Here is a 17,157-nt window from a genome sequence, read left to right as displayed (position 1 = left end):
AAGTCCGTATAATTCTGTCCAGAAGGCGGAATTATATGCCATTCTTATGGGGCTAAGGGATTTTAAAGAACCTATTAATATAGTTACAGATTCACAATACGCAGAGTTATTTTACATATTGAAACTGCTGAATTTATACCTGATGATACAGAACTAACCTCATTGTTTCTCCAGGTTCAAGATTTGATCAGGAACAGGCTTTGCCCTATGTACATAACACACATCCGATCCCATACGGGTCTGCCACGTCCTCTAGCACAAGGTAATGCAGAAATTGATCAATTATTGATTGGTAGTGTGCTACAAGCCTCTGAATTTCATAAAAACATCATGTTAATAGCAAAGGTTTGAAGAAAGAGTTTTCAATTACATGGCAACAAGCTAAGGAGATTATAAAGAAATGCCCTACTTGCTCTTTCTATAACCAAATGCCACTGCCTGCAGGGGCTAATCCAAAGGGCACCCAAAGGAATGAAATCTGGCAGATGGATGTGTTCCACTTTGCAGAATTTGGCAAATTAAAATATGTTCATCACACCATTGACACTTATTCAGGCTTTCAGTGGGCAACTGCTTTAAGTTCAGAAAAAGCTGATTCAGTAATCACTCATTTATTAGAAGTCATGGCTATCATGGGTATACCTACACAAATAAAGACGGATAATGGTCCTGCTTATGTCTCTAGGAAAATGAAATGGTTTTTTGATTATTACAATATCAAGCATGTTACAGGTATACCATACAATCCTACAGGTCAAGCAGTCATAGAAAGATCAAATAGAACTATAAAGGATATGTTGAACAAACAGAAAGGGGTAGACAACACCCCTAGAAATAGGTTATATAATGCTTTGTTAACCTTGAATTTTCTCAACGCTAATGAGAAGGGAACAACGGCTGCAGAAAGACATTGGATAATGGAAAAGTCTACTGAACTAAATCAACCAGTTTATTTCAAGGATGTGGTGATCTCACAATGGAAACCAGGAGATGTGCTGCATTGGGGAAGGGGTTTTGCTCTTATCTCCACAGGTGAGGAAAAATTGTGGATACCGTCAAAATTAATAAAGGTTCGGTTTGAAGAAGAGAAGCCACTTGGAAAAGATAAATAACAATTCTTTCATAAGGATGGCGAGCATACTGATGGTAAGAAATACAGATAGGTTGGAGGTAGGGTTCTTTTCTTATCTCCACAGGAAAATGCTCATCTTCAAAGAAATTAAGGGACCCTGAATATTTAATTACTGATGGATGGACACATTTTGTAAGTATTAATTATATATATGTATATATATATATATATATATATATATATCTTATTAAACATTTATTTATAAATATGTAGAGCTGGTTTTGAAGTTGGACTCTGGCTCAGTCCCTCTCCAATTCCAAGCCTGTTAGTAAGAGAAAAACCCAGAGTTTCTGGAGTTTCTGTCTCATGTCAAGAGCCATGATATGGGACAGAAAGAAATATGAGTTTAGAAAGCATCTTTGCTTTTCTTCATATCTATCATACTTTTCATTGAATATATCTATCATGCCTTTAATTGAATATATATATATATATATATATATGTATGTATGTCTATATATGTCTATATGATTAATGTTTAAGTTTTTCACAATGAACAATGAGTTTTTCCTGAAGTGACATTTGAAGTTTCCAGGAAGAAGATGGGGCCCCACAACAACAACTCTACCTGGTTGATATGATGTCATGATATTGATAGCTCTACTACAAGACCTGTTTTGGATACCAGCTGCACAAGACGATCCCAACTTGATTAGCTGAAATGGTCCACATCTTGTACAACATTCTGGCCAGACCTCCACAAAATACTCAGAGACTATTTGCAATTTTAAAAGACATTGATCTTGAAATTTAACCATCATTTTACTTTCATAGGATCCCCCAGAAAGAACGTCGCCCCCATGACAGCTGGAAGTAATTCTAGAGGACGACATCCCCTCTCCCAGTAAAGTTTATCCCTGGGTTTAGGGACATCATTTAGGGGTTGGGAGGTTGGGGGAGGAATTTTATAAGCTCAGGGATCATTTTGAAAAAAAAAGAGGGAATGATGGGATAATAGATTTATAATTATGAGTTACTGCTTTTAGACAAATATATTGGTATCGATGCTTGTATATTGATACAAAGTTAAATTATATTGACTATTGTATGCATGCATGTTTCTATGTCTGTTTAAAACATTTTTATGTATTGACATATATTGTATTGATATATATATATATTGTATATATTTACCATTTGCAGTGTACATTTCTACCTCTGATTAAGATACTTATATAATGTTTGTGTATTGATATATATATTTACCATATTGAAATGTATATTTGTACAGTGTTTATATTTGGAAGTCATTATCCTCATTTGTTACACAGTTGTTTATTGTCTTAGTCTTTATGTTAGATAGATATTGAGAATTATATAGATAAATAGTCATCTAAGTTTGTCATTTATTATTAGACTAATCAGGTTCTCTAGATATATAGAGATTATACTCAGTATAGATAGATAATCTTTGACCTCTTCAAAGAGCTGTAGAAAATGGCCTTTAATCTAACTCAGAGTTTCGTGATAGTGAGACACAATTGCTCCTGGCAACACCGCTCTATTACTGAGAGAATGTTGAGCACCAAAGACAGTCCACCTGGAGCCTTTCTATTTGGCAGAACTGGCCTTTGGGCAAAGAAATGCCCATACCTCAACCACTGACAAATATACAGAGCATGCATCAATGGATAAAACAGGACTGTCATATCCTGCCAAGACAGGGTAAGATAGTTTTGAAAAGTTCCTTGCCTTTAATAATGGTATGTCAGTTATGTTAGGCCTTAGCCAAAATTGGTTGACTCAACATTGCAAATGAGACTTTCGGTGATTGCCCAGGTAGTCAGTTGTCTCTGTCAATTGTTGCACATTTTGGATATATCTTGTTTGTTAAGTAATATTTATTCCCTTCTCAGATCACTGGCGGAGTTGAAGATTATATAATTGTAGTTATTCTCTACATTATTTGGACTCCTTGAGATAGAATGTTTAGCAAAGCTTTTGTTCTCAATATTGTTTATTATATTGATTATTTGTTGTTATTGTATATAGTTGTATTTGGTTTAGTTCTGTCTTATTTAAACAAAAAGGGGAGATGTAGGGATAAGTCGTGCCCCTTAGGGGGGGCGTGTTCGCCTCGGGCTAATGTTTGCCTATAAATTTGGCAAGCGTGCTCCCAGCTGTCCCTTCTTCTGCTTTTCCTGGTCTCTGCGGGAACGGTGGTTCTGTAAGTCTATTTCACCATTAAAGCTATATATATTTTTTTACAATCTGTCTGCATTCGTTTATGCCGTTACAAGTAGACACATTCTCAAGTCTTAAGATAGGTTAATTAATTAAATAATAATGTTACCTAGAGGAAATTTCCCAGTGTATTTAAAATCCTTTTGAGGTTGTTATTGGTATTTCTTTACGAACATAGCTGGTGGTTTGTTTAGACAGGGTTAGGATTTGGCTCCTTATTAGCATTGTACTTTGGAACCATCTGCTTCAACCTCTTGAATTCTCAACCTTCATAATGCTATGACTATTTACTATAAGCTGTCATGTTGTCATGACACTGACCCAAATATAAAATTATTTTTATTGCATCTTCAAAATTGTAATTTTTCCACTTTTATGCACAGGAACATACATAACTGATATGCAGGATATCTGATATGTCTACACTTATTAAAGAGTCATCCAACCCTAAAGCTGTTGAAAAATCACAGATTTAACATGTTCTGTAAACATAATATGTTGGATCTATTTTCTTCTGTAGTGTCTTCAATGCCTAAGATCCTCTCTTCTGTTTCTTGTTTTCAGTTGGCAATGCTTGCATCTGTGGTTCCTCTTTGCTTACCTATAATTTCTATTTCCTGAATTCCCTTAGTTTGTATTATTTTTATTACTTCTCTTTCTTGAACCGTCTTATTGTTTTCCTTCAAACATTTGTTTCTTCTTGTATTTATTGATGTTCTTTAACTGATTTGTTTATCTCCTCTGATTTTTTTTATTGCCAATTCCTGGTGAGGAAAGACACAGTTCAGTCTGATTTGTGGTAATTCAACTTTCCTATCAAAGCCTACAAACCCAAGAAGACCAAGGTATGAAAGACACTTTTTTGGATGATTGAATCACATAAGCATTTCTTTTTTTGTAAGCATAGCACATTATATTTTCATTGAAGGGACACCAATAGATTCATGTAATTTACAAGATTTTTTTATTTATTAAAAATTTCCACCTCCACCTCTTCTCCCATTTCCCCCCTCCTACCTCTCCAGTCCTAAGAGAAGTCAGGGTACCCTGCCCTGTGGGAAGTCCAAGGCCCTTGCCCCTCCATCCAGGTCTAGGAAGGTGTGCACCCAAATAGACTAGGCTCCCAAAAAGGCAGTACATGCAATAGAATCAAATGCCAGTGCCATTATCATTGGCTTCTCAGTTAGCCTCCATTTTCAGTCACATTCAGAGAGCAGTTTGATCACAGGCTCATTCAGTCCCAGTCCAACTGGCTTTGGTGACCTCCCATTAGATCTGTCTTACCATCTTAGTGGGTGGATGCACCAATCGTGGTCCGGCCTTCCTTGCTCATGTTCTCCCTCCTTCTGCTCTTCATCTGGACCTTGGGATCTCAGTCTAGTGCTCCAATGTGGGTCTCTATTCTTCACCGGATGAAGATTCAATGGTGATATTCAAGATAATAATCAGTGTGACTATGTGACAGGGCAGTTCAGGCACTATCTCCTCTGCTGCCCACAGACCTAGCTGGGTACATTACCTTGGACACGTGGGAACCCCTCTATAGCCAAGCCTCTTGTCAACCCTAAAATGGCTCCCTTAGTTAAGATATCTTCTTCCCTGCTCCCATATTGTCCCTTCCTCCATCTCAACCATCCCATTCACCCAAGCTCTCCCCAATCCTCCCTTTCTCCTTTCTCTCTTCCCCTCTCCCCTTCCCACCAGCCCAATCCCCGTGGTCCCAACTTTTGCTTGCCCTCTTGTCTACTTCTAATTTCTAATGTCTAATGTTGTAATATGAGGGGCGGGGCTGTGTCCCCAGCACCCCGGGTGCCTGCTTGGCTAGCTTATGCACCGAAATAACAACACACAAATTGTATTCTTTTAAACACTGCTTGGCCCATTATATCTAGCCTCTTCTCGGCTAACTCTTGCATCTGGACTAGCCCATTTCTAATAATCTGTATAGCCCACGAGGTGGCTTACCAGGGAGATTCTAGTCTATGTCCATCCTGGTTCGGAGCTTCATCGCCTGTGCCCGGGAAAGGGGAGCATGGCATCTGATCCAGAGAGCAGAGCTGTCGAGTCTGTCTGAGAGAAGAAAGCATGGCGTCTCTGACCTCACTTCCTCTTCCTCCCAGCATTCTGTTCTGTTTACTCCTCCCACCTATGTTTTAACCTATCAGGGCCAAGGCAGTTTATTTAACCAATGACCTTCCTCCATCAGTCTAATGCAATGCTTGATGTTTCCCTGGAAGGAGAATACATTCTATTCAAGCATTCTATGTCACTGTGAAGATAGTTACAGTGATTACACATTGAAAGGGCTATGAAGACAGGCATTTTTGTCCCATGACTGTGGATCCTGTGTTCTTACATATGGCTCTTCCAAACCTGTAAAAATTCCCTGATTTTCAGAAACTTTTGAATCTCAAATGCTGCAATCAGGAAACAATCTCACACCAAGGGCAAAGGAATGAGACAGAGGGTAGGAGGCACCCAGGAGATGTCTGGTACACAACTCACAAAACACCGAGGTTTAAGCAGGCTCATCTCTCCAAGCAGAGAGAGTGGCATGTATTTTATTTTAAAAACCCATCATGTTTGCTACACATGATGTGAATACTGTAGTCTATGGAGGAATTATAAAATGTGTCTCCAGATATAAGGCAGTCTTTAGTCTCTCTTTTTCTTTATCCATCTTGATTTGGCAAATGGGTAACTTGTAGGTTAGTCTGCTCACATACTCACAAATACTTGAGAATCACATTGCATGTCAATGCTGGTTTTTTAAACTATATTGTTTTTATATTTGGTTTGTTTCTGTTCTTTAGGATTTTCTTTGTTTGTGTGCATGCATGCGTTTGTGTGTTTTGGTTGGTTGGTTTGTTGGTTGGTTTCTAAGTGGATTGGTGGTTTGGTTTCTTTTTTTTCCTTCTTTTTTTTTTATTTTGTCTGAGGAACTGTCTCCCTATGTTCCCCAGGCTCTAATGAAATTCCTATGAAGATCAGGTTGACCTGAAAGTGAAAGACACTTGCTATGATCCTCAGTCCTGGGACTGCAGATTCAGTGTGTTGTTTCTCCCCAGTGGCCAATGGGGAGGTCTGAGTTGACACTCACCATCTCCCTAAGCCATAGGGAAAGTCCAGCATGTCAGGCCGTGCCTCTTCCTTTTCTGCCAGAGAACCCTGCACTTGGGTATTGGAGTGCCCAAGTTGAGATTAATTTCTCTTTTGCACAAAATACATTATAAAAGTATGTTAGTAACACAATTCCTTCAGAGAAAAAAACAGGAAAGAGGTATATTTTCTTGAAGAAATGAATAAATACAAAGAATATAATTGCACATGATCTGCCGCGGACTGACTCACTTGAAGATAGAAGCCTGAGGGAGAACAGGTGTGAAGGCTTAGGAGAACCCAGGATTCGGCGAATGACAGATAGACACAACTCTAATGAGGTTTGAATCTGCTGCAATTTTACTAAAATTCAAGTATCACTTTTATGATATTACAGAAGGAAGTTGGCAGACACAAAAGCTTACATAAAAAAAATGATTACAGGCAATTGATTATTCTCAGCATGTCTTGTGTTCAGGGCCAGGTGGGCAGAGCTTTTCATTGAAATTCGTCTCACACCATTAACCAACTGCGCTTTCTGATGGCCCTAAATCATATCTGCCTCCAAGGTAACCCAAATACCATTCTTTAGGATTCCACCCCCAGGGTTTGCTCCAATATTGAATGGCTGGCTTCATATTGTCAAGAATAGCCTGCCTTGCCAGGCGGTCGTGGCATAGGCCTTTAATCCCAGCACTCGGAGGGAGAGGCAGGCAGATATCTGGGAGTTCGAGGCCAGCCTGGTCTACAAGAGCTAGTTCTGGGACGGGCACCAAAGCTACAGAGAAACCCTGTCTTGAAAAAACAAAAACAAAACAAAACAAAACAACAACAACAACAACAACAACAAAAGAATAGCCTGCCTTTCTTTCCTATCTAAAATGCACCAGGGGTTTCTCATTCTGGCTAGCCTCTCCATAAAGGTAACACATGCCACTCTATATGGTTTCCTTCATAATTTACCTATCTTCTACTATCATGAGCTCTTTCTCTTCTAGGGTATCCATGAATTCCCCCAGAGAGCAAGCCTGAGTCTTAATCATAACATTAATGGCCTGAATCAAGGGAGGGAAGTGACACATTAGTTCCTCTATATTCAAGGAGCCCTTGGGAATGTTTCCTGGTTCCTTGAACAGATTAAGTTTTTAAAAAAAAGAAAAGTAGAACAGAAGAAGAAGATACAGAGCCAATGCAAGAAACCATCGCCAGGAACAAAGTGAACGAGGTCGTTGAGGCTGATTAGGTAACTCAACTCGAGCAGACTGCCAGAAAGCTGCCAGGGGCCAAGTTCCAGGAAGCACGAGCCCCTCAATTTGAGAGGACCACCACCTGAGAGGCATTTTGTCACACAAGCAAGACAGCCGTGTATGTGGCAATGAGCAAATGTATTTTGATGAAACATCTAGATAGTTGATATCAAAGAACATGGCATGCACAAGCTGGATGTATGGAGAAAGTAAGATGAGTAAAATGAAGAGATGGGCCACACGGCTATGGAGATTGGTTTAGTTACTTTTTATTTCAAAATATATATCAATAGTACATATCAAGTTATTGCATTATGATACTTTCATCCAAGTATATTACATGCTCTTGTATTATTGATCCCTTATTTTCTCATCTGTTTCAACAAATAAGTTGGAGCAGAAAACACCGATTGCTCCATGACAGATCATGGAATTTGATCACATATTTGGTACTTCATGTCTCTGGGACTCAACATTTTTTTTACATAATGTAGGACTAAGAACTACTTCTGCATCTCATATTGTGAAAGCAGCACAGGTTTTCTGAAATGGTACATGTTTCAAATAAGTTCTCATGTGATATGCCCTCAAGAAAATTTACATGTGAGTCTTTTAAATATTCTTGTGATACCTGCACTTGTGGAAGAAAACTATGGTCAGATTAACACAGGTTTGGCTTCTGACTCCTGAAGGAAGAGCCGTTTCTGACTGAGGCACATTGTCACCACCTGTATTTCTTTACAAACAAAGCTGGTGGTTTGGTTACAAATGGTTAGGGCATGGCTCATTAGTAGCATGGTATTTGGAACCCTCTGCTTCAACCTGTTGAGTAGTGATTCTCAACCTTCAGAATGCGATAGACAACTATTGTGGTCTTTCATGTTGTAGTGATCTAATTGTAAAATTATTTTTATTGCTTATTAAGAATTGTCATTTTTCTACTTTTAAAAATACCAAAATAAATACCTAATGCATTATATCTGATACACTGACACTTACTGAGGAGACATCCAAATTAACCCAAAAGGAATTGAGAAAAACAGATGTAACATTTTTTGAAAACAAAATATGTAGTATCTATTATTTACAATGCATAAGATTGTCCTTCTATTTCTTGCTTTCTGCTGGCAATGCTTTACTGTGTAGTTGCGGTTTCCCTACCTTCCATTTCCACCTCCTCAATTCCCTTAGTTTGGTCTTATTTTTATTGCATCTAATCTTGAACAGGCTTACTGGTTTCCTTCAAACGTTTGATTTTTTTCTTAGAAATTTTGACATCCTTTAACTGATTTGTTGATTGCCTCTGATGTTTTATGTTCTCTCACTGATAAGAAAGGACAAAGCTCAGTCTGATTTGTGGCAATTCCTCTGATGACGGTGGTATGTGGACGATTGGCGGAAACTATGCTGACACCTGGAGCAAGTGTAGAGCTTCTCTCCTGTATGTATCCTCTTGTGAGCATTCAGGTTGGTTTTATGGCTGAATGGCCTTTTACATAAGGACATATAAAAGGCTTCTCTTCCTTGTGTATGATCTCATGGACTCTCAGGTCTGAGACTGTATAGAAGCCTTTATGACATGTTTTACATACAAATGACCTCTCCTTCTTTTGAACTTTCTTATGAACAGAAAGATTAGAGTTTGTGTCTCTGCGGAGTCTCTCGTGACAGTCACATGTGCAGTTTGCTGCATGATTCTGGAAGTCTTCAGTCTGTGCTGGTCTGGAGGAAATTATTGGTTATTACTCCACCATGGAAACATCTCGAGAAGAAGCTTCACTCGGAGATTCTTCCTGGTACCTGGCAGTGTTCTGAGATCCAGAGGGATTTCATCAGAAATAGCTCCTGGTTGTACCTGCACCCTGGAGACATCTCCAGAAGAAGCTGTACTCTGAGATTCTTCCTGGTACCTGGCAGTGTCCTGAGGTGTTCTGATATCGAGTGGGATTTCATAAGAAACAGCTCCTGGTTGTACCTGCACCATGGGGACATCTCCAGAAGAAGCTGCACTCTGAGATTCTTCCTGGTACCTGGCAGCATCCCGCCGTGTTCTGAAATCCAGAAGGATTTCATCAGAAACAGCTCCCTCATTGCAATCATGAAAATTATCTGTTTGGATAATAAAAAGAGAATCCATCTCATTTACAGGACTAGTAACACAACCATTTTCTTCACTAGAGTTCCAGGAATAATCTTAGCCATCTTTACTGTCTGCATAATTTTTAAAAATAAGACAGTCTGGCCGGGCGGTGGTGGCGCACGCCTTTAATCCCAGCACTCGGGAGGCAGAGGCAGGCGGATCTCTGTGAGTTCGAGACCAGCCTGGTCTACAGAGCTAGTTCCAGGACAGGCTCCAAAGCCACAACGAAACCCTGTCTCGAAAAACCAAAAAAAAAAAAAAAAGACAGTCTGGGAATCTGTGCCTAAGATGTGCCCCACACAACAGCCCTTTTCTCTATTCATCCCTGACACTCACCTGTTGTCAATCATCTGTCCTGGGATATGGGCAAGGGTGTCCTTTCATTCTCTAGAGTTGACACTGTTACCAATTGCTGTTCTTTAAAACGCTCGATGACTTCTTTTAATGTCATGTTCTCTGTAAAGAGTGCTTCCTGCCCATGCATGGAGACATGAACCTGTAAACAAGCCAGATGACCACTGCCAGTGAATCTGGATGATAGAACACCTGCCCTCCAACTGACTGCACTGCATCACTGGACTATAGGTTAGCTCAATTGTCTAACTTTTATTTGTAATGTTCTTTTCCTGGCTTTCAAAAGTTGTGTACCCTCAAGTCCCTATTGCTCTGTTTATAAGTGTTGTGTCACTGTTGCCAGGGAAAGTAATGTTAGCTTTCTGTAATGTCTGCCCACAACATTATCCTCAGCTGCCCAATGCATTGAATGAGGAAAGATGAGGATGGTTTAAATTGAAAAATAGGAACTTTCCCCATGAGGAAAGACATCACATTTTTCCAAGGATTGTCCCTCATTCCACCAAAGCAATGGAACTATAACAAAATTGCTGCTTTAATAAAAACCCCAACTTTGGTTATTACTAATCAGAAGAGATTTATAGAATCACCTCTAGAATAATATGTATGGGGTATTTGAAGAATTTCACCACTTTGGTCATTTCTGTCAAATACTGAGTATTATATAATCCCAGAAAATTTTTAAAAAATCAAATAAAATTATGTCTAGCTTAAGATTTTTGATTTTTAAAAATGACATTGCTGAACCATTATTCATCAAGTCATTTCTCATGTGTGTCTGTGTTGAATATGCTTTTGAGAGCACACGGTACTATCCTGCCTCTTCTAAATTGCCACTAAAGCAATTATGTCCCTGATTCTGCTCCACAGGTCCATGAATCACAGGCTACCTCAGGGATCAGAGTGTTAAATGCCTTCCAAATTTCTGAAATGAAATGTTTTAGGTAATGCTCATAATTGAGAGACTCCAACTTCCTCCATTTTACCACTGGACCTAATTTCAGTTTATAAAAAACAAATGGAAAATCTTCAACAACATCCCTGACAGCAAGAACAAGGGGAGAGCACATCAGATGTCTGCACAAGAGCACAAAACATCTCAATGCAATGACCAAAACAGGACAGTTCTGTAACCGCATCTGAATTTGCCCAACATTATGACAATCTGTTAATAAAGGGGGGGGGGATGAGAAGCTCACTAAATCAAATATGTTCCTATGCTGATTTTTACTACCAAGAACAAAAACCTTAGTTTTTACTTATTACTAAAATGTGATGTCTTCTTCACCGATCCTCAGGTGCTTATAATAAGTACAATATAAGCACCTTGCAATATACACAAGAACAAACAGTATCCAAATTTTTGTGTATTTTTGTCCTTAGGTAGCTTTATTTTAAACTCAATATTTTTAGTTTTTAATTTTGGTATTTGGAAACAGGATTTTTATGTGTATTTTTGGATGTCCTGGGACTAACTCCACAGACCAGGTTGTCCTTGAACTCACAAAGATCCATCTACTTCTCCCTCCCAGGTTTTGGTATTAAAGGTGTGTGGCCACCACACCCAAGGTTTCTCTTTTATCCTTTTTTAAAATCTCCCAAGCCTACATATATTTTTAAACACACTGTAACTGTATAGAATGTTCTTTGTTTGAATATATCTTTAGATTCAGAAAAAAGGAAAGAAAATAATAATTTTTAAACAGATATAAGAGCAGAGACTTCTGAAATATCATCTGCTAACATGACAGAATATTATTGTCCCTCGTTCCTTGCTCCACCTCGGCCCATTCAGGCTTCCCACCCCATCTCAGCCTATTTAAGTACCTACCAGATACAATTAAATGAGATCTTGCTTCAACAGACTCCTGACTCAGAGTGTTGTTTCTCCCCTGGCCAGGGGATAGGTATGAGTAGTCTACACTCACCATTCTGCTCAGCCGCAGGGAAAGTCTAGCAGGTTCAACTATGCCCCACCCGTTCTGCCAGAGAACCCTGTACTAGGGTACTGGAGTACCCATGTTGATACCAATTTCTCCTTTGCACAGAATGAGAAATTACCTTAGAAAAAGTTAGTATATAACGTTTGTAACACAATTCCTATGAGAAATGCAGACTAGAGATATATATTCTTGAAGAAATGAATAAACACAAAGAATATAATAGTACATGAGCTAAAGTATTTTGATGAAACTTCTAGAATGTTGATATCAAAAACATGGCATGCACAAGCTGAATCTATATGCTGAAGAGAGTAAGATGAGTAAATGAAAAAATGGACCACAGGCTGTGGAAATTGGTTTTAATTACTTTTTATTTCAAAGTATATATCAATAAAACATTGCCAGCTATAGCTTTATGATAATTTCATCCAAGTGTAATATATGCTCCTATATTATTGATGCAGTATCTTCTCATCTGTTTCCCTTCTTCTGCTTCCTTGTTCTTTTCCTTGATTAGGCAGTTCAGGATTTACTCTGGTTACACTTGCTCCTTGATTTCACTTGAAAGAACTCTTAATATTTGCCTTTGTGAGACTGAGTAATTTCTCTTTGTGACCTGTGTTGGCATTCATATTTCTACATTTTCAGATCAATGATGTCATTTGAAGAATTGCAGTGTTTACCGAAGAGAAGCAACAAACAAGAGGTCGGAGCAGAAAACACCGATTGCTCCATGACATACCATATAACTTCATCACATAATTAATACTTCATGTCTCTGGGAATCAACAATTTCTTACAGAATGTAGGGCTAAGATCTGCTTCTGCATCTCAGACTGTGAAAGCAGCACAGTTTTTCTGAGATGGTACATGTTTCAAATAAGTTCTCATGTGATATGTCCTCAAGAAAATTTACATGAGATTAACTTTAAAGTTTTATGATTACATGTAGTTCTGGAAGAAAATATGGTCAGATTAATATGAGATTGGCTTCTGACTACTGAAAAGCCCTTTCTGAGAAAGGCAAATTGTCAACACCTGTATTTCATTACAAACATAGCTGGTGGTTTGGTTATGCAGGGCATGACTCATTATTAGCATGGTAATTTACAGCCACCTCCTTCACACTCTTAAACAGTGATTTTCAATCTTCAAAATGCCACTACCATTTACTATAGATTTTCATGTTGCTCTAACCCAAACGTAAAATTATTTTTATTACTTCTTCAGAATTATAATTTTTCTACATTTATAAATAGCAACATATGTAACTGATAAGAAGGATATCTGATATGCCAAAATTTATTAAAAGGTCCTTCAAACGCTAAAGGTGTTGAGAAACGCAGATTTAAATTTTTCCGTAATCAAAATATGTAGTATTTATTCTAAGTGATGCATAAGATTTTCTCTTCCATCTTTTGTTTTCTGTTGGCAATGCTTTACTCTGTGGTTGCAGTATGCCAACTTATAATTTCCATTTCCTGAATTCCCCTAGTTTGTATTATTTCTACTGCTTCTATTTCTTGAACAGTCTTACGGTTTCCTTCAAACATCTGTTTTGTCTTTGGTTTCCCAACATCCTGAACTGAGTTATTGACTTCCTCTGAGTGGTTATTGTTTCTTACTTGTGAGGAAGGGTACAGTTCATTCTGATTTGTGGCAATACCTCTGATGGCGGTGGAAGGTGGATGATTGGCGGTAACTACTGTTACACTTGGAGCAAGTGTAGGGCTTCTCTCCTAGATGTGTCCTCTCATGAATTAGCAGGTAGGTTTTATGGCTGAACAACCTTCCACAGGTAGGACATTTGAAAGGCTTCTTTTTCTTGTGTATTATCTCATGGACTGTCAGGTCTGAGTGAGTATAGAAGCCTTTATGACATGTTGTACATACAAATGACCTCTCCTTCTTTTGCACTTTCTTGTGAACTGAAAGATTAGAGGGATATTTGAAGGACCTGAAACATTCCTCACATTTGTATTTGTTTGGGTCTCTGTGGAGTCTCTCGTGATGACCCTCACATGTGCAGTATGTTGTATGATTCTGGAAGTCTTCAGTCTGCAATGGGCTGGAGGAAATCCCTGGTTGTATCTCCACCATAGGGACATCTCCAGAAGAAACTGAACTTTGAGATTCTTCGTGGTATCTACCAATGTCCTGACGTGTCGTGAGATCCAGAGGGATTTCATCAGAAACAGCTCCCTCGTTGCGATCATGAAAATATTCTGTTTGGATAATGAAAAGCGAATCCATCTCATTTTTTACAGGGCTAGTAACACAACCATTTTCTTCACTGGAGTTCCAGGAATACTTTTGGCCATCTTTACTGTCTTCATGTCCTTCGAAAATAAGACAGTCTGTGAATCTGTGCATAAGAAGTGACCCCACAAAACATCCCTTCTCTCTATATCTCCCTGACACTCACCTGTTGCTAATAATCTGTCTTCGGATATTGGCAAGATTCTCCTTTCATTCTCTAAAGTTGATGCACTTGCCAATTGTTGTTCTTTAAAACGCTGGATGACTTCTTTTAATGTCATGTTCTCAGAAAAGAGTGCTTCGTGCCCATGCATGGAGACATGAACCTGTAAACAAAGCCAGATGACCACTGCCAATGAATCTGGATGATAGAACACCTGCCCCCTATCTAATTTCATTGCATCACTGGACTATAGGTTACCTAATTTCTCTTATATTCATTTTCAATGGCTTTATTCTGTATTTCCCAAGTTATGTATCCTAAAGCCACATTTACTGTGTATTTGCAAGTGTTAGGTCTCTGTTCCCAGGGAAATGGTATACACTAGCATTCAGTAATGCCTGTCCACCACGTTATCTTCAGCTGGCCAATGCATTGAATGAGGAAAAATGAAGTTTGTCTTAATTGAAAACTAGGGACTTTTCCCATCAAGAAAGGATTCTCATTATTCCAGGAAATGTCCCTCATCACACAAAAGCTAGAAAAACTATACCAAAATTGCTACTTTAAAGAAAAATTCACAAGGTTGTATGTTCAGAAAGAGAATTATAGAATGAGCATTACAAAAGTATGTATGGGGTGTTTGAAGAACTTCACCACCTTGGCTATTTCTGTCAGTGAACCCAGACATTATAAAAGATCTACATCTTGCTTAAGATTATTGGTTTTTTTTTAAATTGTCATTGCTGCACCATGATACACCAAGGTATTTGTCATGGGTGTGTCTGTGTTGAATATGTTTTTGAGAGGATATGATACTATCTTTCTGCTTCAGTTTAGCAGCAGGACCTAAATGACATGTACTAGATAATTTAGAAAACAATTAAGACAACTATACCCATGGATTCTGTGCCCCAGATCTTGGATCACAGGATAGATCAGAGATTAAAATGTTGAATGTGTGCCAAGACTCCTAGATGAAATTATTTAGGTAATACTCATATTTGAGAGACGAGAACTTCCTCCAATTTACAACTCGACCTATGTTTCAATTTCTTATAAACAGATTGAAAATCATGAACAACATCCCTGACAGCAAAGACTGCGAGAGAGCACATCAGAAGTCTGCACAAGACCACAAAACATCTCAGTAAAATGACCAAAAAAAAAAAAGTTCTGTAACCCCACCTGAAATTTGCCCAACAACACCCAAATGTGTCCATGTGGGTGTGAGGGGAAATGAAATCCCAGTTATTCAAATATGTACTAATGTTTCTGATATTGATTCACCAATCACTTTCCAGATGACCTAAATATTTCTCTAGTGTTTCTAGCTATTATTAAAACCTTGCATTCTCCTCCAAAAGTTGTCATTTTTCGGTTGACCCCACAGGCTGATTGTAACTACAGAAAAGTCTATCCTTGAATGTGAGGTCTTCTTCACCAGTTCTCAGACCCTTATAATAATTACAATATGAGAACCTCAGCAAACGAGCCATCTTTAGAGCCCAGACTATTTCTTTTCTAAACCTTCAAAGGATTTTCTCTAATATCATCTCCCAGTAGCTTGCCACTTGCAAATAAATTACATACAACTTGTTCCACCATACAATCCATGGCCTCTTTTCTGTTTTCCTCACGTGAATTTAAAGCAGTAGGAAGTCTCCATTGTAAATATGTTTATAGAGGGCACTACAGACTGATCAATAAACAACTATAAAGCCTTCCTATTTTCCCCAAATGTAGAGGACTGTCTTTATTCCTCTGAATCACGCTACTCACCATGACAGGAGGCTTCAAGCACTCGTCAGTCAGTCCCTGCATGAGATTCCCCAGGTTTCTTCCATTTGATTCCCACAACTCTTTCACAGCAATGTCCTTGGAGCACCCAGTTTTGAGAAACTGTTCCAAGACCAGCTGAGAAATTATCTGCTCCTTGGTCTGTTCTTCTGGCTTCAACCATGAGGTAAACATCTCCCAGAGTGTTTGCAACTCCTGCTTTGCACAGGAGCCATTGTCATTTGGGAAAAAGTTGAGGCAAACACTAGCAGAGTTAGAGATGTCTTCTTCCCACTGCTCAGGAGAAACCCGGCTTTGAATAAACTCTATGTTTTCTACCTCACCACCATTTTCTGGTGACAGGGGCTTAAAGGAGTCTTTGAGGTGTGAAGCCATTCTGCTGAAAATCCTCAGAAATATTCAATTTGGGCAGCTCAGTATCTTTCTTGTGACTTGAAGATCTGTTTAAGAAATTGGTGGGACACCGGGCGGTGGAGCGCGGCCGGAGGACGCCCAGCACAGCCGGCGGGGACCCACTGGGACCAGAGAGGCAGCAGAGGACACAGGCTGCTGGCGGCGGGAACCGTCCCAGCAGCAGAAGCAGGCTGCAGGGACCGCGCGCAACACCAAGAACAGATCGCCCCACTACAATTAAACCAAAGAGAAATGGATGAGAAGTATAACCAAAAATTTGAAGAAATGAGTAAATACGTACATAATACCCTGGGAAACCAAGAAAGAACGATCAAACAGGTAATGGAAACAGTTCAAGAATTGAAAACTGAAATGGAAGCAAGGAAGAAAACACAAACTGAGGACCAGCTGGATATGGAAAATCTAGGCGAACGAGCAGAGCCTAC

General features: G+C 38.9%; 1 protein-coding gene across 1 annotated transcript; it reads right to left on the bottom strand.

Moving 5' to 3' along the window:
• Positions 1 to 13,743: 13,743 nt before the first annotated feature.
• On the bottom strand, positions 13,744 to 16,693 carry LOC142837346 (zinc finger and SCAN domain containing protein 4D-like). The gene is made up of 3 exons (XM_075952403.1): positions 16,301 to 16,693; positions 14,525 to 14,684; positions 13,744 to 14,438 (listed from the first exon to the last, which is right to left on the bottom strand). The coding sequence occupies exons 1-3, from the start codon at positions 16,691 to 16,693 to the stop codon at positions 13,744 to 13,746; spliced, it is 1,248 nt and encodes a 415-aa protein (XP_075808518.1).
• Between the last annotated feature and the right edge of the window lie 464 nt (positions 16,694 to 17,157).

This window comes from Microtus pennsylvanicus, chromosome 1 (genome assembly GCF_037038515.1).
Source record: "Microtus pennsylvanicus isolate mMicPen1 chromosome 1, mMicPen1.hap1, whole genome shotgun sequence".
In the NCBI taxonomy this organism is placed as follows: Eukaryota; Metazoa; Chordata; class Mammalia; order Rodentia; family Cricetidae; genus Microtus; species Microtus pennsylvanicus.
Note: the sequence above shows the minus strand (reverse complement) of the source record. Positions and strands in the feature narration are given on the sequence as shown.

Coding starts and splice junctions, on each gene's coding strand:
- LOC142837346 (XM_075952403.1), bottom strand. CDS start 16,693: ATGGCTTCACACCTCAAAGACTCCTTTAAGCCCCTGTCACCAGAAAAT. Junction 14,685..16,300: donor GCTTGAAGCCTCCTGTCATG/GTGAGTAGCGTG, acceptor CTTTGTTTACAG/GTTCATGTCTCCATGCATGG. Junction 14,439..14,524: donor AGACAGATTATTAGCAACAG/GTGAGTGTCAGG, acceptor TTATTTTCGAAG/GACATGAAGACAGTAAAGAT.